The sequence below is a fragment of the Hyperoodon ampullatus genome (genome assembly GCF_949752795.1).
Source record: "Hyperoodon ampullatus genome assembly, chromosome: 12".
Taxonomy (NCBI): Eukaryota; Metazoa; Chordata; class Mammalia; order Artiodactyla; family Ziphiidae; genus Hyperoodon; species Hyperoodon ampullatus.
In genome coordinates, this window is record NC_136925.1 from 62855309 (window position 1) to 62882608 (window position 27300).

Here is a 27300-nt window from a genome sequence, read left to right on the forward strand (position 1 = left end):
GCACGAACCCGTGTCCCCTGCATCGGCAGGCGGACTCTCAACCACTGCGCCACCAGGGAAGCCCTGATCAATCTTATTAGACTATAGACTAATATTTTTAAAAGACTGATATGGCAATACTGCTGAATGTGCCCATAAAAATGCACCAAAGACATTTCATGTCATTGAAAACTTTACAGTTTAACTAGCAAGAGGATAGATGAACATGAACAATATGTTAGTTCTTACATAAAGAAATCTATAAACAGTGATTACTAGTGGAAAACTATCTATAAAAATAGAGAAGTAAAATGATTAGAGGTAAGTGAAGCTAAATTAAGACTTCATGAAGGAAACAAATCTTAAGGATGGAACCAGGCATCTTAAGAAAATTCTAGTGAGTATATTTGAGTAACTGTATGAAGTTATTTCCACTATTGTTGATTTTTTTCTATTTTAGTACTAAATATTTGTTGAAAGAGGATAAATAATTTGTATTCTTCAACTCATTATTACACTGAAGAGTTGCAAAGTTTTTGTTCAAGTTTTCAAAGCAACAGGTTTTTGTTCAAGGGCTGCCTTATATCAGCACTGTATTTGTCACCTGATTGTAAGCTAGCTCTAAAAGAGCTAAGTACTTGATAATGGAGTGATGAGCTCTTTATAATAAAGACATAGCTCACTTTTTGCATCTGTACTGAGGTGTTCAACAAAGTCAAGAATAAAGAAAATATTCTTAAATCAATTGTTTCGAGCTAAAGAGCATCTACTTTCCATCAATGAAGAAACTGAGCTCAACTCAAGCTCCTTCTATTTAGCTGTCATTTTCCTTCTTTGTGATACAACAGCTGTGATTCTTTCTGTGAGACATACAAGTAATTAAATTAGAATTTCACAGTGCCTTACATCTCCAGGGATATTTCTGAACTTATCACTCATAAAATAACTTAGAGGTAAAGCAAGACAGCATGGGATGAAAACTAGTGCCAAATCACTCTGTTGATCTGATCTGGAGATGGGGGAGAAACCCTCTCCAATTCAAACTACTTATTTGTATATGATCTTTATTATTAAAGAAAAGTCAGGATGAAAGATCTAAAAACTCAAAATTCTAACTACCTTCTTTCAGTCCTTTTACTATTTGCATATTTTTTTCCAAAAAAAGAGAATCATGCTATTTTAATAATCTGTTTTTAATTTTCACATGATATCATGAAGCATGTTACTATTAAATATTTGTTTAAAACCACAATTTTCTGGACTTCCCTGGTGGGCCAGTGGTAAAGAATCCACCTTCCAATGAGGGGACACAGGTTTGATCCCTGGTTGGGGAACTAAGATCCCTCATGCTGTGGGACAACTAAGCCTGAGTGCCACAACTACTGAGCTTGCACGCCTCAACTAGAGCCTGTGTGCCACAAACTACAAAGCCCATGTGTCCTGGAGCCCAGAGGCCACAACTAGAGAGAAAGCCTGAGTGCCACAACAAAGAGCCCATGCGCCGCAATTAAGACCCGACGCAGCCAAAAAATTTTTTTAAAAAAGAAGAAAGAAATTCACAGAACCCGAATTTTCTTCTGGGCATATACTCAAAAGAATTGAACGCAGAGGACTCAAACAGATATTCGTACACCCATGTTCATAGCAGCATTTATTCACAAGAGCCAAAAGGTGGAAACAAACCCAAGTGTCCACTGACAGGTGAATGGATAAACACCATGTAGTATATACATTAAATGGAATATTATTCAGCCTTTAAAAAGGAAATTCAGACACATGTTACAACATGGTGAACCTTGAGAACATCCTGCTAAGTGAAATAAGCCATTCACAAAAAAGACAAATACTATATGATTCCACTTATATGAGATACCTAGAGTAGTCAAACTCAGAGAGACAGAAAGAAGAATGGTGTTTGCCAGGAGCTGGGGGGAGGGGAGAATCGAAAGCTGTTTAATGGGTACAGACTTTAAGTTTTGCAAGTTGAGAAGGCTGTGGGTGAGCAGTGGTGATGAGAGCACAGCAGTGTGAATGTACTTAATGCCACTGAATCATACGCTTAAAATGGTCAAAATGTTAAGTTTTATTTATGTATATTTTTACCACCAACACACACAACTTTGAACGAATGATATTCCATCACTCGGGGATGTTATCCTTCCATTTAACATTTTCCCTACTGTTGGACATTTAGGTTTCTTCCAATTTTTCGTTACCATACAATTCAATGCAGGAACATTGTAAACACATCTTTGTTTCCATATCTGCTATTTTTTTAGGATAGTTTACGAAGTACATAACTGGATTAAAGAACATGAATTATTTCAAGGCTCTTGATACAGAATGCCAAACTGCGTTCCAGAAAGTTCTTACCAATTCACATTCCCAAGAGCAGTATAGGAGAGAGACTTTTATATCGCACCCATGCCAAATTAAAGTATTCTCGTCTCTTTTCATTCTTGCTAATTGATAACAAGAAAGCACAGCTCAGGATTTTAATGGGCACTTACTTGATTGCTTCTGAGAGCGAAGAGTTCTCAAATGTGTATGACCAATCTAAACTCATCTTTCCAATAACTGCCAATTCCCTCAAATTAAAATGCAAAACTCATATTCTAAGAAGGCTGGGAAGATGGGAGGAGACAGATTCGGGAAAGCTCTGAAGGGGAGGTAGGGCCAGGGGTTTAAACTTATTCTTTAAAGATATGAAGAGCAGTAAAGGTTTAGGAAGGAGGGACTGACAGCAAAATACAGGGAAAGTCTAAACATTTAATAAAAAAGGAACAGTCATATTATCAATTATGGTTAATCTATTCAATAAAATGGATCCACTAAGCAAAATTTCCAGGGACAAAGAACTCTGCATTGTTGAAAAACTCCCCAAGCAATTCTGATATCCAGCCAGGCCTGGAAACAATTGCTTTGGTTCACTAAGTGAAATCACCCTTATTCTTCCAAATGCTCCTTCCTTTTCATCATAATGCCTGGTAAACATCTAGTTCTCTCACTCATCCCTCTGACGACTGGGTTACAGAAAGCAAGCCTTAGTTTCTCTCCTTAGGTGCATAATGCTCATTAGCCACAATTAGAAAACCTCCACAGTGACTTATTAAATATGACCATTCTTGGACTTCGACTTGGTCATGCCACAACAGAGCTTCACGCAATCTGTCATCTGTTGAATCCCATGTTAAATCAAGGTCAAGGCATGAGAGCAATGCACCAGGGCACTTGTTTACAGAGCAATCATGGACACACTCTATGTTTTACCCAAGTCTCCAGGTCATCCTGGAATTGCTGGTCCCTTAAGAGCCATCTACATCTGGACACCAATGAGCTGGGTGTCACACTGAGTTACGAAGAACTCTTCAGGTTTTATGCTCTAAGGATAAAAATCATCCAAAATTTGGAAACTCACTTATAGAGACAACCAAGGACTAAACAAAAATGTCAGTGAAATAATGGTGAGATAAAACTCTGGGAAGGGGGAAGAGGGTGGTAGAAATAGAGATAACACAGAGAAAGATATCTCAAAGCCAAGAAAACAAAAGGGGGGGGCTAATCTGGCAAATGGAAAATAGACATTAGTCTTTATTTGTATGTCGATTGGTTTGTTACATAACTCTTCCAAAGTAAAGCCAACCCCATTAATCATGTAAAAACTAAACAGTTACTAGGCACGCAATACTGTTTGAATAGCACTGTCACTGACGTAAAAGAAAATTAGTTGATAAGGCAAAGCTGTCTGTTCTTTCCCAAGTTACTATGGAAAAATGAACGTGTTAATGCTAAAAACAGACTTAATGCTTTTAATTTCCTGGCTATGGATCTTTTTTGGCATTACAACAGGGAGACATGATTATGCTAATACAGTATAGGCACCTAATTCCCTTTCAAAATTCTGAAAATGACTTCCTATCTCCTCTCAAGAATACCATGATCTCTAAAACCAAATATGATTTCAAGCAATCAGTGCCTATCCCAGTGACCCCATGACAGCTGTGGTATTGATATATGAAATTCTAGCAAGTCCTATGTACAAAGTATACAGACTCTCTTTTCCCTCATTAGCTAAAATGTTCAACTAGATCCAGAAATAAGAGAAAGGAAACTCAGGCATATTTTGGGGAAAAGGAATCTAATCAATATCCATTTATCTAGTCAATGTCCAGTTTGAACATGGATAAATATAACATTATATAAAGAAATATAAAATATTTTCTCATATTATATACTAAGGATATAACTCTAAGGGCCTACTAAATTCCAGGACTTGAACATATGTTGCTTCATTTAATCTCTCAAACAGAGCATCTATTCCTCCTAAAGTGATGAGTTTAAACCATTTGTAATAATGCCATCTTCCTTGCTAGTGACTTGTGTAGTGCTGCGGTGATGATGAAATACTAGAAGCATAAAGAAATGTAAGGAAAGTGTGGGGTAGGTTTTTATGAGTGTTTTCTTAGTCCTAAGAAAAAGATACAAAAAGTGATGGCCTCCTTTTCTCCCATCTCAGACCTGGCATAGCTAAGTTAGATTGATACCGGAAATGGCCACAGCCCCTTGCAACTCTAAGAAGGCCAGACTGAGGGCAGAGCCACCCATAGCAATAACAAGGAAACAGACTTGGCTGACATTTTTAAGCTGCCGACTCAACTTAACCAGACCCAGCCCTATTTCTGGACTTCATGTTTTAGAAGTTACATTTTCTTATTGCTTAAGCCCATTGGAGTAAGGTATTCGGCTACTTTTAGGATGCTAAGAACATTTCTAATTCATCTAGGTAGGTATTATTCTTATTTTTCAAATAAGAAAACTGAATTTCCTAAAGGTTAAGTAATTTGCCTAAGATCACACTGTTTCCAAGTACTGAGTCAAGATTTATTTCATGCCCGTCTCCCAAAAGTCCAGGCCTCCTCAACAAAACAGTACACATATTCCTAGGAATGTTTGTTCCTAGAAATTCCAGGAAAATGAGCCTAGGATGTAGTAAAAACAACACTGGATCTGAAAAAATTGTACTTGAAATTTTATTAATCACAAAACATCAAGAAATTCACTTAAGTTCTTTGAGTTTCACTTGCCTTAGCTGTAAAATGGAAAGAAAAATGTCAGCCTTGCCTACTTTACAAGGTGTGTTAAGCCTCCAAGTGGTTAATAACATATACAAAAACCTTATGTGAACTCTAATGTTTAAGGGATTGATTATTATTTCTATGTATTGAACAAATACTGCATATATCAAAATGTTCTCAGTAAGTCATTCTACATATGAATTCAGCATAACTACTTTGTGGTTATTTCTTTTTCAGATTAGGTTAAAAAAGAAGTTGTAGAGATAATCTTGGCAATGAACCTTCCATGACCTCCAAGTCATGGTCCATAATATTGCCTTGGGTCATTCCATTTCAGTCTGTCACTTCAGAAACTCCGTGGGTTTTGTTTCTTGCGTTTTTTTAGGATGTAAATCTAGGCTCTTGGGTCACAATATTGCCTTTGAAAGCTGGCTATCCTCCCAGCTTCACTCTCTTGCCCTGCTCTTTTTTTTTTTTGGCTGCAACTTGCAGCATGTGGGATCTTAGTTCCCCTACAGGGGATCGAACCCACGCCCCCTGCAGTGGAAGCTGAGTCCTAACCACCGGACCACCAGGAAAGTCCCGACCTTGCTCTTGATTCTATAGTAGCCCCAAACATCCTCAAACCAGCACTTGTGACGAGTACCATTGCTGCTTTCTTTAACTTATATTTAACTTTATATTGACAAGCCATGATAAAAAAGCTACAACCGTTTAATAACTAAAAGTCAAACTCAGTTTAGTTACCTAAAGATCAAAAAGGTATTTTTCATACCTTAACTTGGATTATAAAAACTTACATATAGGGCTGCCCTGGTGGCGCAGTGGTCGAGAGTCCGCCTGCCGATGCAGGGGACGCGGGTTCGTGCCCAGGTCCAGGAAGATCCCACATGCCGCGGAGTGGCTGGGCCCGTGAGCCATGGCCGCTGAGCCTGTGCGTCCGGAGCCTGTGCTCCGCAATGGGATATGCCACAGCGGTGAAAGGCCCGCATACCACACACACACACACACACACACACACACACACACACACAAACCCCCAAAACTTACATACAGAAAAAAATTAGCATTATTTTAGCCATCCGCAAGAGCTTCAGTGACCAAAAATAACTAAGGAAGTGACAATGAAAAACATCAAATGTTAGAAAACTACTCTTTTTTTATACTTAAATCAGCAGGATGTGTTCCTTTAAACCACTCGCCCTCTGTCCCAGATAAGCTTCAACAAGAAAAGTTTGTTCTACAACATATTACTATTCTCCAAACTTAAAAAAAATCTAAACCATAAACTTTTTTCTTATTTTGTATTTTTGCATTCTGAATCCCAAGTAAACCTCTCAGAAAATAGACCTGCATTAGAAGACCTCCCTAGAAGTAAAAAAGTGCCCTGATACCAAACACAATGAATGCTCAGAGGAATGTCAAGCTTTCTCCCTGTGGTGTAAGTCAGGAACAGTAAACTCATTAAAGATGTTAAAAAGGGAAATTTCAGGACTTTCTTTGTGGCGCAGTAGTTGGGGGTCTGCCTGCCAATGCAGGGGACACGGGTTCCAGCCCTGGTCTGGGAAGATCCCATGTGCCGTGGAGAAACTAAGCCTGTGCACCACAACTGCCGAGCCTGCACTCTAGAGCCCACGAGCCACAACTACTGAGCCCACGCACCACATCTGCTGAGGCCTGCGCGCTCTAGAGCCCGTGCTCCGCGACAAGAGAAGCCACCGCAATGGGAAGCCCGCGCACCACAATGAAGAGTAGCCCCCGCTTGCCGCAACTAGAGAAAGCCCACACTCAGCAATAAAGACCCAACACTGCCAAAAATAATAAATAAATTAAAATAAAATAAATTAAAAAACAAAAGAAGGGAAATTTCAAGAAAGAGTTCTATGTGCCATTGTAATCCCAACTACTTGGGGCTCTTTTTCTATTGAGTTGAAGCTCTTATCCTAAACTTCCCATGCTCAGTAGATGACTGTCCATTCAAGCCAACAGAAAATGATTCAGGCTATGGAAACTGTCCATGGAAAGAAGCTTTAGGGACTGACTGCCTGCCACTCACTCCTTATCCCATCGTGGCACTTGATGAGTGAAAGCTCAGAGGATTATGGGTTAAAAAAGGTCAGTTGCAACAACTCTCTGGGACTCAGGAAATGCATAATCCTGGGTAAGTCTGGCCAGATGCCTAATATCCTTGGTAATGCCCTCTTAGGTCAGCACCTTGACAACGTGCTTTTACTTCTCAGTTCTAACAGAAAGGGAGGTTACAGATGATGCCAACACACCAACACGAATGAGTGTGTTTGCAGGACTGTGGGAGTTGGATTGAAACACTAAGAAATACTGAAGTGGCTTTACAAGTGTGAGGGCATGAAAAAACACCCATTTTAAAATAGGGGGGAATTGTTCTTAACGACCTGTAGGACAAATGGATATAATGATAATAATGGCAGGTTATAGACAGATAATCTACAGTAGAAGTGACATTCTTATATTACTTGATAAATCAGTGAGTGACACACCCAGGTCAACTCCTAAGGCTCTTCCCATGAAAAGGCTTTGATTTCTAACTGCTTTCCCTGTTCTTACTAGAAAATTAATGAGGGCTTCCCTGGTGGCGCAGTGGTTGAGAGTCTGCCTGCCAATGCAGGGCACACGGGTTTGAGCCCTGGTCCAGGAGGATCCCGTGTGCTGCGGAGTAGCTGAGCCCGTGCGCCACAACTACTGAGCCTGCGCTCTAGAACCCGTGCGCCACAACTACTGAGCCTGCGCTCTAGAACACGTGCGCCACAACTACTGAGCCTGCGCTCTAGAACCCGTGTGCCACAACTACTGAGCCCACGTGCCTAGAGCCCGGCTCTGTGGCGAGAGAGGCCACCACAATGAGACGCCCGCACACCGGAGTGGGGGGTGGCCCCCCACTCACCGGAACTAGATAAAGCCCGCGCAACAACGAAGACCCAACACAGCCAAAAATAAATAAATAAAATAAATTTTTTTAAAAGAAAATTAATGAATAGCTTAAAATGAAATCATAAAAAACTGACATCTTCAATTTGACCTGAAAACTTTGAACACAAAGATCTTTTTCTTTTTTGCGGTACGCAGACCTCTCACTGCTGCGGCCTCTCCCGTTGCGGAGCACAGGCTCCAGACGCGCAGGCCCAGCGGCCACGGCCCACGGGCCCAGCCGCTCCGCGGCACGCGGGATCCTCCTGGACCGGGGCACGAACCTGTGTCCCCTGCATCGGCAGGCGGACTCTCAACCACTGCGCCACCAGGGAAGCCCCACAAAGATCTTTTGAGAGACAGTTAATGTAGTTAATGTTCCTCAGCTAAATGGGAACCATTGAAAAGGAGCCAGAATTGGGAAGTCTAGAAAGCTAAAACAAAAACACAACCAAAAAAAAAAAAACTTGTGCTCCTTTATTGAACTTTATGTGACCTTGAAAACTCTCAGTAGTCTAAATTGTTTGGTTTTTCAAATGGGGAAACACTTCTATTTTATTCCTGTGCACGATGCACATTAACTTCATAAGATGTTTTCCATTTGAATCTGCTGACCATGAAAATCAGGCTTTTAAAGATTACCTATGCATTTCATTATCACTGCCAAATCAAAGCATTTATACCAGCACAGTGCTTCCAAATATCAGATTCTAATTCTCCTACAATTAAGAATCTTCTAAAAGTGGAAATCTTCTGGTAATAGAAAGGTTGCATAGTTACATTTCTCTTTTATAACATCAGGGAAAAAATCAGTTAAGAGAAACGGTAAAACTCTCTGAATTGCAGTAACAATTTATAATACAAACTTAAAAGTCCAACCCAAAGCCGTCAATGAAAATCTAGGAAGTTTTCCTCCCTTATTATAACCGATTATCCCAATTTCAGGCCACCATTAAACTGCTAAGGTGATACAAGATTTTGAAACGTTAAGATTTCTGTTTCACAATTTTAAAAAAGTTATGCTATCATTGAGGAACACCTGAACTAAGTCAACCTCCTTTTTTTTTAAATTGAAGTATAGTTGATTTACAATGTTGTGTTACTTTCTGCTGTACAGAAAAGTGATTGTTATACATGTATATATATGTTCTTTTTTATATTCTTTTCCATTATGATTTATTATACGATATTGAATATAGTTCTCTGTGCTACACAGTAGGACCTTGTTGTTTATCCATTCCATATATAATTACATCTGCTAACCCCAAACTCCAAATCCATCCCTTCCCCAACCCCCTCCCCCTTGGCAACCACAAGTCAGTTCTCTACATCTGTGAGTCTGTTTCTGTTTTGTAGATGGGTTCCTGTGTGTCATGCTTTACATTCCACATATAAATGATATCATATGGTGTTTGTCTCTTTCTGTAAGTCAACCTCTAATATTTTTTTAAATCAGGCACTCTTTGGGGAACATTTTAGAAATACTAAAAAGTACAGAAGGATAATATAAGCAACACTTCCCACTGATATACCCACCACTCGACTTAAGAAATAAAATGTTTTAAATATTCTTGCAGCTGCGTGTGAAGCATTTCATGATACCTTTTTACTCCTTCCCCACTGGTAACTATTCTACTGAATTGGGAATTTATGATGTACATTCATGCGTCTCTACTTTTACTAGATGTGTATGACTGTTTTTAAAGTTTCTATACACGAAATCATACTCTATGTATCCTGCCATTTGGTTATTTTGCTCAACTCTTTTAAGATTCTTTTTTTTTATGTTTTAACTTTTATGTAGAGAAACTTCAAGAATTTCTCTAGGGTATAAACTAGGAGTAGATCTGCTGGACCTAGGGAAGGCTAACTGTCAACTTTCCTTGATAATACCAAAATCTTTAAGTAGTCATAAGATTTTCTGCCACAACCAGCAGTGGACTAGGACTCCCATTTCTCAAACATCTTTGCCAACAACTGACAATGTCAAATTCATAAATTTTTGTTAATCTTCATAGTGTAAAATGGTATGTCTGTTTTAGCTTGTAGGTACAGCATTTTTCGTATTTTTTAAAAAATATGTTTGTTGGCCAGTTGTGATTCCTCTTTTGTGAGTGATCTGTTCTTCTCCTATGCCCATTTTTAATCTTTTTTCTTTCTTTCTTAAGTATTTTTAGGAGTTATTTATATATATTGAATATAAATCCCATATTGGTTACATGCATTGCTCTCTGCCTGTGGTTTATTTTTTTACTTTGTTGATGATATCTTCTCTATGTATTCATAAATATTTTTACCATTTCCAGCGCTCTACATGCCTTCTAACAGATCCATGTTTCCATCTGGTATCACTTCCCTTCAACCTAAAGATTTTCCTTTAACATTTTTTGTAGTAAAGGTCTGCTGGCAACAAATTATCTGTTTTTATTTATCAAGAAATATCCTTATTTCACTTTTGAAAGACATTATCACTGGGTAGAGAATTCTTGGTTGACTGTTTTCTGCTTTAAGTACTTTAAAGATGTTATTCCATTGTCTTTGGCTTCCTTCTGATTAAAAGTCAGAACTCACTCTTCCCCTTGAATATAATGTATCTTTTTTCCTGGCTGCATTTATGATATGTTCTTTAATTTTGTTTTACAGGAATTTGACTATGAGGTGCTGAGGAATGGTTTTCTTTGTATTTACCCTGCTTGGGTTTTTGCTGAGCCTCCTAGATCTGTGGGCTGTTTTTGTTTGTTTGTTTGTTTGCTCGATCATATTTGGTTAATATTTGGTCACTAATTCTTCAAATATTTTTCCTGATATATCACCTCTCTTCTCTACTTCTCAGACTCCAATAATGTATGTTAGACTGCTCAATGCTATTCCACAGGTCACTGAGACCATTAATTTATTTCTCAATCTTTTTCTTTTCTCTGTTTCAGTTTGAATGATTTCTAATCACCTGTTTTCAAGTTTATTGATCCTTTCTTGTATTGTGTCCTATTTATTAATCCCATTGGATGGAATTTTGACTTTGAATACTATATTTTCAGTTCTAGAATTTCCATTTGGTTCTTCTCCAGTTTACATTTATCTCCTATAATTCTTCATATTTTCACCCATAATATCCATCTTTTTCAGTAGTCTCTTCAACATATTTATCATTGTTATTTTAATATCCATCTCTGCTAATTCCAAAATCTTTGTTGTCTGTGGGTCTACTTCTATTTACTGATTTTTTTTTTTTTACTATGGATCATACTTTCCTATCTCTTCACAAATCTAGTAGCTTCTGATGGTGTAGTAGACACTTTGGATGATATGTTGTAGAGAGTTTGGATTCTGTTATCTTCCTCTTAAGAGGGTTGAATTTTGTTCCAACACATAAATAAATCACTGGCAGTTCACCTTGTTCATGTGGAGTCTTGGTTTTAGGTTTTATTAGGGTGGCTCTGTTTTGGTTTTCCTCTTAATTTTCCTTAGTCCTGGGATGTAGTTTTTTTATTCTGAAGCCTTGGACCTTCTGGAGTTTCAGTGGAAAGCTCAAATCGTTTACCCAAGCCCCTTTGACTTGGTGAGGTTCAAACTCCAAACTCTGTCTCTTCTGCATTACACAACTGCTGAAATCTCTGTTCAGCTCCAGCCTTCTGGCTGCTATTTTCTGCTGGACTCCTTTGAGTTTTACCCCACATGTGCACATGTCAGGGGTCAGCCAAGAATGGAAGGGCCGTTTATACTTATATTTTGGGCTCTCTCTGTGGCTCCTTCATTTAGGGGGTCTATCACTCAATTTCCAGGCACTCTGGCAGCCTCAGACTAACTCCTCCAACCAGTGAAACTATGATTTTCATCTTCAGTTCTAACCGCCCTGTGCCTGCAGATCAGAGAGCTCCCCCAAAGGAAAAAGCATTTAAAAATGGATTTTATCTAATGTGGTACCCTTCATCTAAAGATCTAAAACTCTTCAGTTTCTTACTATCTTTAGTCACTCTTCGGTGCTTTCAAACTTTTTTTTTAAGTGTTTTTCCAATGTTTATAATTGTTATTGGCAGGACGATCAATGCGATAGAACCTACTCTTTCCAAAAGACAGAACCTTGATGAGCAGATGCAAATTTTAGTGGACTCTAGTTTTCCCAATCTTTTATGGTTTATGGTATTAAAAATACCTTGTTTAAGAAATTCTTTCTTACCCCAAAGTCATAAATTCAGTTTGTATATTTTATTCTAAAAATATTTTTTCTAAGGTTTTTTTAAAAAAAATTTTGATCTTTAATTCACTTGGATTTTATTTTCTGTGCATGGGTTAGACTAGGGATTCATTTTTATTTTACAAGCAGATAAACAAATTTTCCCAGTACCATTCCTGAAGAGTGTATTCTTTCCACTCTGGCTCATGAAGCATACCATGTCATAAATCTAGTCTCAAATCTATATATCTCAGTCTGTTCCAGCCTCTCTCTTCGGTTCCAGTGTTTTATTTGTCTGTGCTTGCACTCATACTGCAACATCTTAACTATTACATTGTTATAGTATGTCTTGTTATCTGGGAGAGCAAGTCCCTCCACCTTGTTCTCCAAAATTGCTTTGCTCATTCTTGGCCCTTTAGTTTTTCAAATAAATTTTAGAATCAATTTGTTGAATTACATGAAAAGCCCTGCTGTGGAGAATTAACGTCTTTAAAATATCAAGTCTTCTCATCCACAAACTTGGTATATTTTTCCATTCAGGTCTTCTTTCATGTCTCCTGAATTTTCCCCCAAATTATGTTTTTATTGTATTATACTTTATAATATCTTTAAAAATTCTTTTTTCTTAAATCATTATCTTTTCAACCAATCTATCCCATTTTACTCTGCCTTATTAAATGAATTCCAACAAAATTATTTACTAAAGCTATAAATTGTGAGATTTATTTCATAATACACAATCAAAAGGATAATAACAATAATTTAACATTCATTTGCAAACAATTTTTTATGTTATGGATTTATCAAGTATCTTTTCCTGTGCACTTACCAAGAAGCTCCATGGTCTCTACTTTCAGAATCCATGAAATTAGAGTCCAAAAACATATCTTTGTAGATTCGACCAACGAGGCAATACATATCTGAAGCAACTTGCCCTTCACTTTGCACCAGGGGAATCATAATGTCAAGAGCTTTTGCTCTATCTCCAGGGAGATTTCTCCTAAGGTAGAGGAGGGAAACATCATTGTTTCAGTATAGATTACAGAAGCAGTTTAGGCCAATTATCTTTTTAAAACTCTATTTAATATATTGATTCACATTAGTGAAGTTTGGCAAGATAAAAACAACAATTATATTTTGAGAGTCTTCTGTAAATCTTTTTATCCTATTGCATGTCTACTGCATTTAACAAGGATTTCTTTTGAGTTGCTTTTCTGCTAATGGTGATAGATTTGTGCTTATCCATCCATAGTCCTTCCAATTTCCCTGCAGTCTCTGTGCAAATTTAAGTTGATGGAGTGAGATTAGGAATGCAGTCTGTGGCCCTGACTGGGGCAGAGTCAAGGAATCTAAACAAAAACAAAACCCTGATGCTATAGGTTTCAATGGCTTTTACTCCGAAACACTGAGCAAACTAATTCACAGACAATACCAACAATCCAACTTTAACCCAAGAGTCGCTTATTTTCTACACATGACCAATTGATTATCTAAGGAAGCTGTTTTATATAGCTCATTTTAAAATCAGCGAGTACGTATAGATTGTTCTCAAAGATTAAAATTCTCTTAAGAATTATTTCTTGAACCTTGAAAGCATTGTGCTAAGTGAAGGAAGCCAGTCACAAAGACTACATGTTGTATGAGTTCATCATATGAAATGTCCAGAGTAGGCAAATCCATGGAGACAGAAAGTAGATTTGTGGTTGCCTAGGTCTGGGGGATTTGAGAGGAAATGGGAGGGTGACTGCTAATGGGGAGGGGGCTTTTTTTGGTGGTGATACAAATGTTTTAAAAGTCTTGGTGTTCATGGTCACACAACTCTGTTAATACACTAAAATCCATTGAATCATAGTACACTTTAAATAAAATTGTATGGTATATGAATTATATTTCAATAAAACTGTTATATAAAAAGTTATTTGTATTCTCAACTACTATTTTAAATCTTTCTGTGCGTGAAATTCCTTTTTACGCTTTGTACTAAATACCTTGAGTTTAGAATAATGCTGCATACAAATACATTTATCATTTCATTCTATTCTATTTTAGGAAAGACAGAGACAAAATATGGATAAAGGAAAATATAAGAGGCTCTATGGACTTTCATTTTTCATTTCAATATAGAATATATTTCATTCCGTCTTTCATTTCATCTCTCAAAAAGGATTTATTTGGGGCTTCCCTGGTGGTGCAGTGGTTGAGAGTCCACCTGCTGATGCAGGGGACACAGGTTCATGCCCCAGTCCAGGAAGATCCCACATGCCGCGGAGCAGCTGGGCCCATGAGCCATGGCCGCTGAGCCTGCGCTCTGCAGCGGGAGAGGCCACAACAGTGAGAGGTCCGCGTACCGCAAAAGAAAAAAAAAGGATTTATTTGAAAACCAGTTGGAACAGATAATCTCTGGAGGTTTCATCTCACTCTCCCAAATCTAAAGAAAAAGATGTTTAATAAATGGGGAGATAAAATAGACTTTCATTATACATGTACTGATAAAGTTAGCAATTTCTAGAGTTTGGGTAGATAAAAAAGGAAACACACAATCTCTGGTTGAAGAGCATGCTGACTTTTCTTTGGAGACAAAGGCAGGAGAATCTAGTGATGAAGAACAGAAATACCAGCATGAGCTAGATCTGGGTTTGAGCCCCAGTTTTATGATATGCTTACTCCACCTCTTCAGTTTCTCATCGGTAAACTAATTAAGCCTTCATGGCAAATGAATGATAGATGTGAGGTCCCCTCCCTTTTTCTTTTTATCATTCTCTCCAGTTGTAGTAATTACATACATATTCAACTCTCCGCCATGGTAGAGAACAGTACAACTAAGTTTTGGACAGTTCAGTGCTCTAGGCCTCTCTATGGCCAGCGCAGGGATGATCCTCCATGGTGACTCTGGGTAGAAAGTGGCACTGAGGTAGGTGCCAGCCATGATGCCAACAGAAGGCGTGGAGGCAGGACTGGAAGCAGCAGTGTTAGTCCTGGTCCTAGAAGATTCATGGACACATGACCTAAAATGTGGCCTACAGAGTTTTAATTATAACCAGGTATGTTCAGGGCAATCCCAGTGAATATATTCTTTGGTTAGGAATATGTTCACCTAGATATAACTATCCCTACTCTAGTTACTTTTTGTGTAAATAATCATTTGGTGTTGAGTATATTTAAAGATAACATCATATCCATGGAATTTAAAAAATCCTAAAAAATATATAAATAGCAAATACAAATTTTGACAGAGAAGAAAAAGAATTTTTAGAATTTAAATATAGAAGCATTGAGGGACATTTTTTTACTGACAAAAAAGTCAGAAAAAATCAGAATGCATGCTTCCTATATTTTACATGGTTGAAGTAGAAATATTAACATTACATTCTAATAGGGAGTGGTTGCACGGCTATAGCAAAAACATACCATAGAAAGAATATGGAGGTTAAAAAATAATATGTTAGCACACTGTGGATGGAAACTTTTTCTTCTTACCTATTCAGTGCAAATGCATAATGAAACTTCACATGGTGATGGGAGGCCAAATCAAAGGTTGGCAGCTTTTCTAAAGTCTCTACCAGCTTCACAATAGAATCATAGTCCTTTTAAACAAGATGAGAATAACATAGAATTAAACCATTGGGAGAAAGTCCTGACAATGAAATGCCTTTGGCCAACCAGCTACCTGAATCTGAGAAGGGCATTAAAAAAAAGAACTAGAACCCATGGAATACTTTGAAGAATCTAAAACCAAGAAGAAACTGTTTGTTTGTTTGTTTAAATAAGGGGTTTGGATTACATAGATAAAACATTAGAAATATTGAGTCACCACATCTGACCTAAAAAACAATAAACCATCTAACATGGTAATGCTACATTGTCTAAATATGGGTGGTTTACTTCTCCCTGGAGCCAGATTCCTGGTATGCAGGGTCTTATCAATTACTTTCAGGGAAATAGTTTCCAAAATATCAAGGACATGGAACAACTAATTGAACTTCTGTTATAAGTAACAAAACTATCCCGTTTCAACACAAGTAAGCTCTCTAGTCATGGAATCCTAAGTGCCACACTTTTTCCACGTATGTGAATCTTTGTTGTCCACATGAAGCTTTACTTGGGCCTGAAAGGTTGGGAATAGAAACCAGAAGTCGCTTAAACTTTACTGTAAAAATCCAATAGCAAATCCCCAACTCAGAGAGGATTTCATTCTACTTACCACAATTTAAAAATTTTAAGACATCCCAATAAAAATAATATTGCATGTTCATGCTTTACTTTATATATTTTTAAAGTTATTTTTATAATTAATCAATTGCACATTTCATACTTCTATCTAGTTAGACCCAGCACTATCAATTTCAAGCAACACAAATTCCAGGAGTAAGAGATATGTCTGGAAAGCTCTAAAAATTTCTGCTATTTGCCAAAACAAAGCTTTCACTTATTGACTGATGGGTGTGCCGGAGGCTAATGGAATAGAACAGGATGTCTGCAGATTAGCTATGCATGCAAATTTTTCTTTTTGTTCTTTTGGAGGAAAAAGTCAGACCTTTACCGTACAAGTCTTTCACAATCACTGATCGTTAACTTATATGAGTCTGTTTCATTTATCATAAAATCTCTGGATGGAAAGCTTAGGAGAGTCAATAAAAAATTACATGTAGTGACATGAATGACTTAATAGCTAACTAAAACTGGATATTAACACTCCCTCATTCCTCCAACGTGCTACATGACAAAGACGTGACTTTGAGCAGCTTCTCACCTGGATATCTCTGTAGGAAAGTAACAGATTTATGACAATATCTGCTGTCAGGACTTCAATATTATCCACTCGCTGTCGAATTCTTGCCAATTCAGCTGCCAATTCTTTACCAGTGTATAAGTTACGAGCTTTCCTGATATCATTGAGTATAGATTCCCGGAAATACTGGCTGGTGGGAAAACACACATTTTTTAGAGTTAATAGTAAAAAGGATTTCAATGAAAAGCAATGATCTTATAAGGAAACGAATGACATCTGCAGCATTCGTACCTTTCAGTTCGTTAAGATGCACAGAATGAACACCTTATCTGGTATTATTTAAAAACTGGGGCATCCTATTCTTTTACACTCTGCCTTGCTTCAGTAAGAATTAAATGTAAAGACACTCCATGATAATGAATTTTCCAAGACCCTGCAATGTACCACTTAAAATGCTAAAACTTTATTTTTCATTTTACTGTTTTGAGTAGAAATTGTTCTAAATAAATTAGGTGTGCCTGTGATTTGAACACAATATAACATTTTCCTTCTGATCCAGCATCATCATTTATCAGCCTAAATGACTGCTCTTAACTAAAATATAATAGTGCTTTCAGCAATTTTTAGAGAGTTCTTGTCCTTACACTAAAAGTCTCTGGACATTTATTCAGATAATATTTCTGTACTTTGAACATATTTTTAGTTCTACCATTACTACAACACAGTTAACAGTCTTTTTCTTTTTTTTTTTTTTCTGATTTCAAGTTGTTCTCCTCTGAATAAAGTGGACAAAATGCAAGAGGTGGACTAGGCAGCATCTATTTTATCCACTTAGAGGGTATTATATATTTTTCCCTGGTTCTTGGCTGAGTACTGCATGTAAGAAACATATAAGTTGCACAAATAAATGAAGTAGATGAACACTTCATTATCACCACCAAATAGCATGACTAAACTTTACCTGGAACTTGCTTGTGCCACCTTCAAAAGCTGAATGAAACGATCCACAAGAGGTAAGCAGATGGGTCCAAGGAGCAGCTCAAAGTTTGGCTGCATGAGCTCTGTCAAGCCCTTCATGAAGCTGCTATCACAGCAGTAGACCTTGTTATGTGGAGTTATCATGTAAGGAATAAATGTGTAGTTCCCAGTGCACATCTGTGGAAAGAGGAGGCGCCAGAAGGTGGTGAGCTGGCCTGCAGACTCCACACTGATGTAACCCTAAATCCTACTTTTAAATAATAATCCTGAATGTGAAGGTAAATTTTTAAAAACCTCATTTCCTATTTAATGACCTATGAAAACGGAATCTCTTCCAATTTCTTTAATTCCTTACTTCAAATAATTAGGACTTACAGATGATCAAAAAAAAGTATGGCACAGTTTCTATCAATTGACTAAATATTTATTCACCATTTCTCATGGCTAAGGCAAAATGATATATGCTGTAGGTAAAACAGGGTAGCTTAAAACACAGCCTTTGGCCTTCAGGGAAATTAAACTTTAGTCAGAGAGACACAGCATAAATACATGGAAATGATAAGAGCTAACATTTCAGGGCTGCCCACGTGACAGCAACGTATGAGTGATGCCAGAATAAGCTGCTCCCCTCCAGGCTGCTCTATCGCAGTCGTGGCTCCATTAGTGTCCCAGTTACTAAATCTAGAGACCCTGAAGTTATCCTTGATGCTTCCATTTCCTTCCATAGCCTATCAAAGTCCTGTCTATTCCACCTCGTATTGGTCCATTTCCCTCCATCTTCTCTGCCAACACTGCAGACCATGCCACCAACATACCTGGCCCGAGCCATTGTAATTGGCTTTTAGCTGGGCTCTCTGCTTCTCTTCTTGCCCATCAATCTATTTTCTACCCAGCTGTCAAAGTGATCTTTCAACAACCTATATCAGATGACTTCCCTCAGGTGCTTCAAGCCCCCTCGCTTGCTCCTGGCATGAAGATAAAACAGGTCACTGTAGCCTACAAGGGCTTGACTATCCAAACGCTGCCTCTCTTTCTCCAGCCTCAGCCTGTGCCACTCTCCGCTCACTCAGCACCGCCTTCTGTCCGCTCCTGATGATGCCAAGTGAGGGTGCACTAGTGCAAACAAAAGTGGAGGTGGGAAGTATAAAGGAGAAATTGAACTGGACACCCCTGAGTAAGCGAGTCTCGACCAGAGCTTAGGGCTCAGGGAAGGAGAAGTGAATAGATAAGGGTTTCAAACTCTGTATGCTGGGCAGTGGGAATCATGGAAGGATTCAGAGCAGGAAACAAGACATAAACAAAGTTGTGCATTTTGACAGTCTGGCCAGAAAATGGCAACAACTGAAAGAGAAAGAAACGAGATTTAAGGAAATTAGGTGGGAAGCTACAAAGCATGACCAGATTGGCAGCAGCAACAGTGGACGTGTGCATTTGACATCAAGAAGAAAGAATCCTCGAGACCAGCCAGCCGATTACAGATATTGAGAGGAAGAGGAAGGCATCAAAGGTGACTCTACAGTTGTAAATGGGGCTCCTTAAAGAAAAGTGGGATCCTTAACAAAAAGCAAAAATTCAGAAACCAGACTTAATTATTTATGAACAGATTACACTCGGGGGCACTTGATATGTACCAGGTAACACACCATACACAGAGCCTGACTTCCAGTTAAAATATGAGAAGAACTTCAAGTGGGTGAGATTTGATTTGGGGTGGGTAGGGTGACATGCATACTTTTGAAAGGTTGGGATTTAAGGGGAACAGGACATCTAAAGGGATAATGTCCAAAACAGAGTTGGACATGTGTGATTGGAATGTAAAAGAGTTTCAAGCCAAAATACAGACCTGGTAATTCTTTGGCATGGCTGAATCTGAGGAAAGGGAGAGACCTCTAAGAGAAAAATCCAGAGAGAAAGCAAAAAGCAGGGGGCTGAAAACTAGAATGAGATGGGTGGAAAACTCTATTTATCACTGTTCTAGGGAGTCCAGAAGCCCAAATTATTTGTTCCATGTCAGAATTACAGAGAACGATGCATCACTTCTCTTATCCTTTGAACTAAACAAATGAGAGCTAACATTTATTCACCTTGGCATGTGCCAGGGAATGAATGGCCGTACATTCACAACAGCCCACTGAGGGAGGGGATCTTGTCTCCATTTTACAGGTGAGGGTTCAGGTAAGGCTTGGCAAGGTCACACAGCTGGGCTGTGATGTGTCTGGGACTCCAGCCCAGGAACTCCTTCTCCAGAGGGCCTGCCATTATGTCTTGGGGGCTGGGCACCCTCCCGCCTGGCCTTGACCTGCCGGCACACCAACCCCTTTGCCTCAGGTCACCTTGCACGGACCCCTGCATGAGCCAAGTTACTGCCTCGTAGCAAACAGATGAGAAGTGTCAAATGCCCTTACGGCTAGGTTTAGTTATTTATGAACATGTTATTCTTTGAGGCACTTGTATTTTAGATGATGAAGCAGAAACTGGACATTACTTCCATTTAAAGTGCGAGAAAAACCTCCAAAGGTTGAGATTTGATTTTTAAATCAATCACATTAAATTGTTCCTTTTGCAAGTTCTCCTTCATGGACCAATAATTGTAAGACTAGTGGGGAAGAGGAAAAATAAACATATCCTGCTACTAAAATGTTACCAAGATCCCACAGCAGGTCCACCATTTTAATCCTTTTACCCAAGCCACTGTCTAAACAGAAAAGAAAGGCAAGTATATCAAGAGATTGCTTTTCAAAGTTTCTGGAGCTTAAACTATGAGGGAGCTATATAAAAGAGCAACAGAATCAAATACTCTTGTTTTAGATAAGCACTTAGACTCGAAGTTACAAAGAAAGGCTCTGAATCTTCTAAGTCACAAAATAAGGACAAACAGATGAGAAGCCAATAAACCAGAAAAGCACTATTAGAGTTTCTTCTGCTGCTGGATAAAGTTCTGTAACCTCAGAAGCCTTAATACCATGTGTATCTGTGTATAAGACATGAACCAGGACACATTATTACTGAAAGACTGGATATTGGAGAACAATGCATCTGTGTAAAACTAATTCTGGGAAAGGATGACTATCAGATGTCTGGGTGTGTGTTGAGCAGTAGGTGGGTAAAGAGAGGAAATGAGAGTCATGCAAACAGCAGAGGAAATGAGATTCCTGAAACTGTCTTCAAACCCCATGGGATGAGGTTTCAGAATCCTTGTTGAAGGTATTCAGCATGCTAAGGCTTTCCCAAGTTCCTGGCCTCACTGCTCTTTTTGGAGTCTCTTCCCTATGTTTCTAAGGCAATATTTTTTTTCAATGTCCCATTGTTTATGGCCCAAAAAGGGGGAGAGCAGTAAACAGCAGGAGGCACATGGATGCTTCTAGGCCTTAGCTGAGAGCCAGCCCAGTGAACATGCAGTGGAGAGAAAGTGTGCGTGCAGAGAGCGGGGAGTGGGGTGTGGACTTCAGATTGTATTTTTAAAATTAATTAATTTATTTATTTTAACATCTTTATTGGAGTATAATTGCTTTACAATGTTGTGTTAGTTTCTGCTGTATAACAGAGTGAATCAGCTACATGTATACATATATCCCCATATCCCCTCCCTCTTGCATCTCCCTCCCACCCTTCGTGTTTTTTTAAAAAGATAACAGCTGCTGAGAAAAGCACTTTTTCAAAATGATGAACACTAATAATAAGGGAACATTTATTTCCCAAGCTGGCTCACATACAACTTAGAAATATCATTACTGCAATTTCTATTTACAGATTGCTACCAAACCCCGAGTTTGAAATAACTAATAATCCAAAGCAAATAAAAACAATGACTGTGTGATCAAGAAAAGACATTTCAGGTGCAACAACTGTCTTTTATTAATAAGATACTAATTCTAAAATATTTAAACCTACTTCTTGAAAAAGAAAGACCACAGCACATTTCTTTACATTTCAAAATACTAAGGCATGATCATAAAATAACAAGGCTGATCTCTCCGGCCCATGCTTGTTTTCATGGCTATAAAAACACAGAGCTCAAAATCTAAATGTATTCTCTCCGATTATCTTCACTGCTTTTGTTTTAAAAAATAATAATGCCAGTTCTGTTTTTCAATTTTTAAAGGTTACATAAAGGTGAACATAAGTATGTATGGAAAATGAATTAAGCTTCTGGGAAGATATGCTCTCAGCAGTCAAACATATTGAAATATAAGCTCAAAATACTCAACTTTTGAGAAGGACACCCAGCACCGGAAACACAGCAGCTTACTCAAGTCAATGGGTGACTTGTTCATAACGTGCAGTATAGGGTCCACTTATAAACCTGCTTCCCCACACATCCAACACATCACGGGGCATGATTAGCTCTTCCCTGCCATTCAGGTAAATGCCACCTCCTCTGAAAGACGTTCCATCCCCACTTGAGGTAAGGGGCGCCCACTCTTTGGCACACTACCTTATGTTAATTTCTAATTTGTTTGTTTGCTTATTTGCTTGACCTTCTCCCCTAGCGAGACTCTGGCACTTCTAAGTTGTTGTCTCCTGGGACAGTTATGAATGGGTTGTCTCTACTTTCAGCCTTCACAGTGAGTCTCTTGTGGCACCAAGCTCAAAACCTGGCACACAGTTCATGTTCCATCAACATTTGCTTCACAAAATCTGTTACACTGAATTGATGCATGAAGCAGTAATTGTTCATTTCCTGTTGAGATGTGAAGAATGAGTTTATCATGGCAACATTATTTATGCTGCAATGAGTCTCTGATCTGAACTCTTAAATTTCTTAAATCTTTATCTCTTAAATTTCCAATCTAAGGGAAATTTACCCATTGTACTTTTAATCTTATCCTCATCTTAAATGGAATCATGTGCAGATCTTTATGTAGTATGTTATTTCCACTCTAAGTTTCAGAGATACATTCTTTAAGGTTTTAAATACTGGCTTACCTTCCAAAATGAAAAACCACTGGCATAACAAGGCTGATTTCAGAATATATTATAATTATCTTTCATGCATTTAAAATTTTTTAAATTTATTTTTATCACTTTTTAACTTTTGTTTAATTCTGTGTGGAGGGTAAGAACTTTGCAGTGTGGTTTCAAAGGTCTTAAAGTGTGGTCTACAAGACTTAGGAACTTGAACTTCCCTGGTGGCGCAGTGGTTAAGAATCTGCCTGCCAATGCAGGGGACACGGGTTTGAGCCCTGGTCCGGGAAGATCCCACATGATGCGGAGCAACTAAGCCCGTGCGCCGTAACTACTGAGCCTGTGCTCTAGAGCCCACAAGCCACAGCTACTGAGCCTGTGTGCCACAACTACTGAAGCCCGCGCACCTAGAGCCCATGCTCCGCAACAGGAGAAGCCATCTCAATGAGAAGCCCATGCACCACAATGAGGAGTAGCCCTCGCTTGCCACAGCTAGAGAAAGCCCGTGGGCAGCAATGAAGACCCAATGCAGCCAAAAATAAATAAAAGATAAATAACTTTAATAAAAAAAAAGAATAGAATATGTATGATATTATAAAAGAAAAAAAGGACTTAGGAACTTAAGTCAGTACCAATGTAAAGATGATAGAGGTATGTATATATCAATATATCGATACAAATCTCCATATGTGTGTACATGTGTATATATGTGTATATGTATATTTATAATTTGTATATATAGTGTATATATACAGTGTATATATAGACATATATGTATGTGTATATACAGATAGACATACATATACATATGTGTGTGTATCAGTGTATGTATATAAGCTGCTTTAGTAACACTCATAATTACACAAAATTGAATATAGTACGGAAATTTTTTTCTAAAACATATAGAAGAAAACAGGTATCAGTGTCATCTCCCATTAGTATAAAGTTTCACTATAAAGGAATATTTATGTAAAATAACCCACATTTATATTGATATGTTAGAAATTCTAAAGAAGAAAAAAAGAAATAGAAATTAATAATTGTGGAATTGGAAAATATACCAGAGATCAGCTGATGGAAAAGAAAAGATAAAAAAGTTTCTGGAAGGGTTAAGTAAAATACTCACAGTATTCTTCTGGCAAATGATTTCCTGAAAAATGACAAAAGAGAAAAGCAAGGCAGAAGTTAATACAAAATTAATTCAACTAATTAATTAAAATATTCTATGTAGAAAAATTTGTATTAGTGATTTTATCATTTATTAATTTAGCAATTGGAAATTTAAAATATGAACAGAAGGTGTAGAATAAGCTTCTGCATCTAAGTTTACAGTCTGATGGAGGAGACAAGAATGCACAAAGGTACCGTCTACGGTTGAAGGAAAACAGCATAAACACGTAGAATCCAAAACCCGAATAACCAAAAAATCATTTCTGCAGAGTATGTATGTGCAGAATTATCTTATAGCTACAATTTTTGGGGGAAGAGATTTAAACAAGTTTGCTTTCCCAAAGCACAATCTCACTTATGCCCTGGGGAGAAACCTAGCAGCATGCTTGGAATAAAGCTGGAAATAAAGGGTATTGGCTACTTGGCAGAGTGGGCAAATCCACATGTAGACAATAAGAACATCTGACAATAACTAGTCATAAATATTGTTACGTATTGTTCCATAAGAAGTGAAATGTGATAAATACACTGCAGGCAGTGTCCCTATCTTCTAGGCTGTGAGAAATAAGTGAGATCATGCAAATAACATGGCTATACCGTGTCTGGTGTATAGAAAGTTCTCAATAAAGCTAGCTAACATATTATTATTCCTAGACTTTAAAATGACTAGAGACGTGGAAGAGACAATCTAGAAGAGCCTGTGGCATAAGGGCTTCCCTGAGGTTGGGGAATCATGATTTAGGAAAGAGAGATGGGACAGTGTTTTGGAAAAGATGGCATGTATGTTGCCATGGAAACAGGAAATGTAAGGCATTCGTGGAGCCTAAAGGGTGGTCCATCTGGCTAAGAAGAGGAGCCAGCTCAGGGGAGGTAAGAGAGGAGCAGTGGAGGAATGCAAGGCCCAGGGGACCAGCTGCCATTCATCCCAGGATCAATAGGGGGCAAAAGGGAACCTAGGAGGGCTTTGGCTTGGAGCAGCATGTAAGATTTTTGAACGTTTATGGGTAACAGATGAGGAAACAAAAATCTATAGAGGAAGGAATTGTGCAGCGTAATTGTGAGAGTCATGAAGATGTATATAAAATACTAAAAGAGACCCATCAATACCTCACAATCTTGCTCATGAAAAAAGAACATATACACATTTATAAAGAAACATTATAAGCCTGTATGCACAGGCATGTACGCACATACATGCTACACCCAAAGAGCTATACGGTAGCAAGGGCTGGGGTTTCTAAGAGGAGGATGTTCCTAGAGTTTGCAGAAGGCTGAAAAGATCATCAGAGAAGGTGGAAGTCAAGAGGAGCCAAGAACAGGTCACACCTTCCAAAGGTGAAGCAGGGGGGTGGAGATCCAGGCTAGAGGACTGGGAGCCACAAAGGCCCATTTAGGGCACGATAAATACTATTACTGGGGGCTAAAGAAAACAGATCATTTCAAGAAGTACAGAAGAGAGAAATAAAGGGGTACTTGAAAAAGATCTTGAATTCAATCATTGGGCTAAACAGAAAGTTCATTTTGGCACACATTGATAATATTAAACAGTTATCTGGGGCCTTACTGAGGAAGGCCTTGAATGTCAAAATAAAGTACTTTGTTGTGTGGGCATTTGGGCATATGACAGTAAAAGTGGTTTTTTTTAGGTGAATGATATACATAAAGAAGTATCAGCACACACAAGGACATTGTTTGTAAAAGCAAAGGTTTGGAACAACACGAATGTTCTATCAACTAGAAACTGGTTGAATAAACTATGGTCCCTCCATACGATGGAATCCAATGCAGCTGAACAAAGGATGAGGAAGTTCTCTACAGAGTGATATGGAAAGGTCTCCAAGATATACAGCTAAGTGAACAAAAGCAAAGGATAGAATGGTCGTTACCCTATGCTCCTATTTATGTATATAAAAGGGAGAAAAAGAAAATTCTAATTTGTGTATTTCTAAAATCTCTCTGGAAGAATATACAAGAAACTATTAACAGTGGTTGCCAATGGAGAGGGGAGCTGGCTGGCTGGGGGACAAGGATGGGAGCATGACTTTTCACTAACATATCCTTTTGCACTTATAAATTTTTGTATCAGGTGAATGCATTACCCAAGAAAGACAAATAATTATAAGGTAAACATTGTTAAAGTTTTAAAAATATGAATTAGATAGTGGCATTTAGTATTGGATGGGAAAAAGCATTTAGGTAGCTATTGCCAAAGCCCAAGGATGCCAAAATAAGGACCTGGACAATGGTGGTGCCCTGGGGGATGGAAATTAAGAGACAAATGAGTGATGTTGTTGAGGAAGGTTGAAAGTAGCTTTTCCCACAGTGTTTCACAGGTGGTTAATGCATCTCTCCACCCATGCATACACACACACACACACACACGGTTCATGAAAAACATAAATAGGAAAATGTTGGATAATCACAAAGCCAGGAACGTAGCATGCGGGATTTTCCAAACTTAAGTTATGGAGCATCTCTCCAGAGTAGCAAACCACACCCCATTCTGAGATAGGCATGTCCTCCTCTCATCCCTCAAAGTAAAAAAACAAAAGAACAAACAAACAAAAAAAACACACCCTTATCTTCATCCTGTACCACACAGCATGCTCTGCGAATAGCATAAGAAACCTGCTCTCTGTGAAGCAGGCCTTGACTGCCTTCACTGACACCTAACCTCCTAACAGAAACAGGTGATGTCCTTATTTTTGCCCTCATGACCCCTCATACGGACCTCTATGAAGCACTGCATGTAGGACATTGCAAATATGGCTTCGTACAATTCTCCTATCCTACATCATGAGTTCCTTGGATGCAAGAGCCATGTTTAGTTCATATTTGTATCCCCATTGATGGCCTAGCAGATTGCAGGGCATACAGTTGGTGCTCAATAAAAGGATGAACACACTAATTAGTTAATGAATGTATAAACTACTGGACTATGAATTAGGATAGATACGTGTCAGTCTTGGTTCTGCTCCTGAGTGGCCACGTGCCATTTCACCTCTCTCTAATTTAACACACGAAGAACTGGATTGAGTGATCGCTGGTCCCTTCCAACTCTGTATTCTATCATTTACTTTTAGCTAAAGGCCTATCAGAGTCAGCACTGTCCTGTGTCAGTGGAAGGAGAGATGTCCTCATGCCCAGCACAGGAGCTACTCTACCATGATTTCTGTTTGGTGCATCTGGCACAGAAATGGAAGTGGTGATGAAGGGAGCTGTGGTGAGGGCTGAGGGCACTGAAGCCTCCCCTCTGCTTGGCACCATAGGAAATAACCACAGCTGCTACTGGCCTACAGCCAACACGTTATGTCTTCCTGAAGAATTGCTCACTGAAGTAATAACCC

The 27300-nt window shown here is 38.5% G+C and overlaps 1 protein-coding gene across 1 annotated transcript in view; it reads right to left on the reverse strand.

Annotated features, from left to right (window-relative positions):
• The window catches only part of MAP3K5 (mitogen-activated protein kinase kinase kinase 5), a gene marked incomplete at its 5' end in the record, with an annotated part of 225813 nt that overhangs the window by 114611 nt on the left and 83902 nt on the right, over positions 1-27300 (reverse strand). The window contains 5 exons of the mRNA XM_079716111.1: positions 13001-13171; positions 15649-15755; positions 16922-17090; positions 17862-18055; positions 23910-23933. Of these exons, the coding sequence (XP_079572237.1) occupies positions 13001-13171; positions 15649-15755; positions 16922-17090; positions 17862-18055; positions 23910-23933 (665 nt within the window). The remainder of the gene's footprint in view (positions 1-13000; positions 13172-15648; positions 15756-16921; positions 17091-17861; positions 18056-23909; positions 23934-27300) is intronic.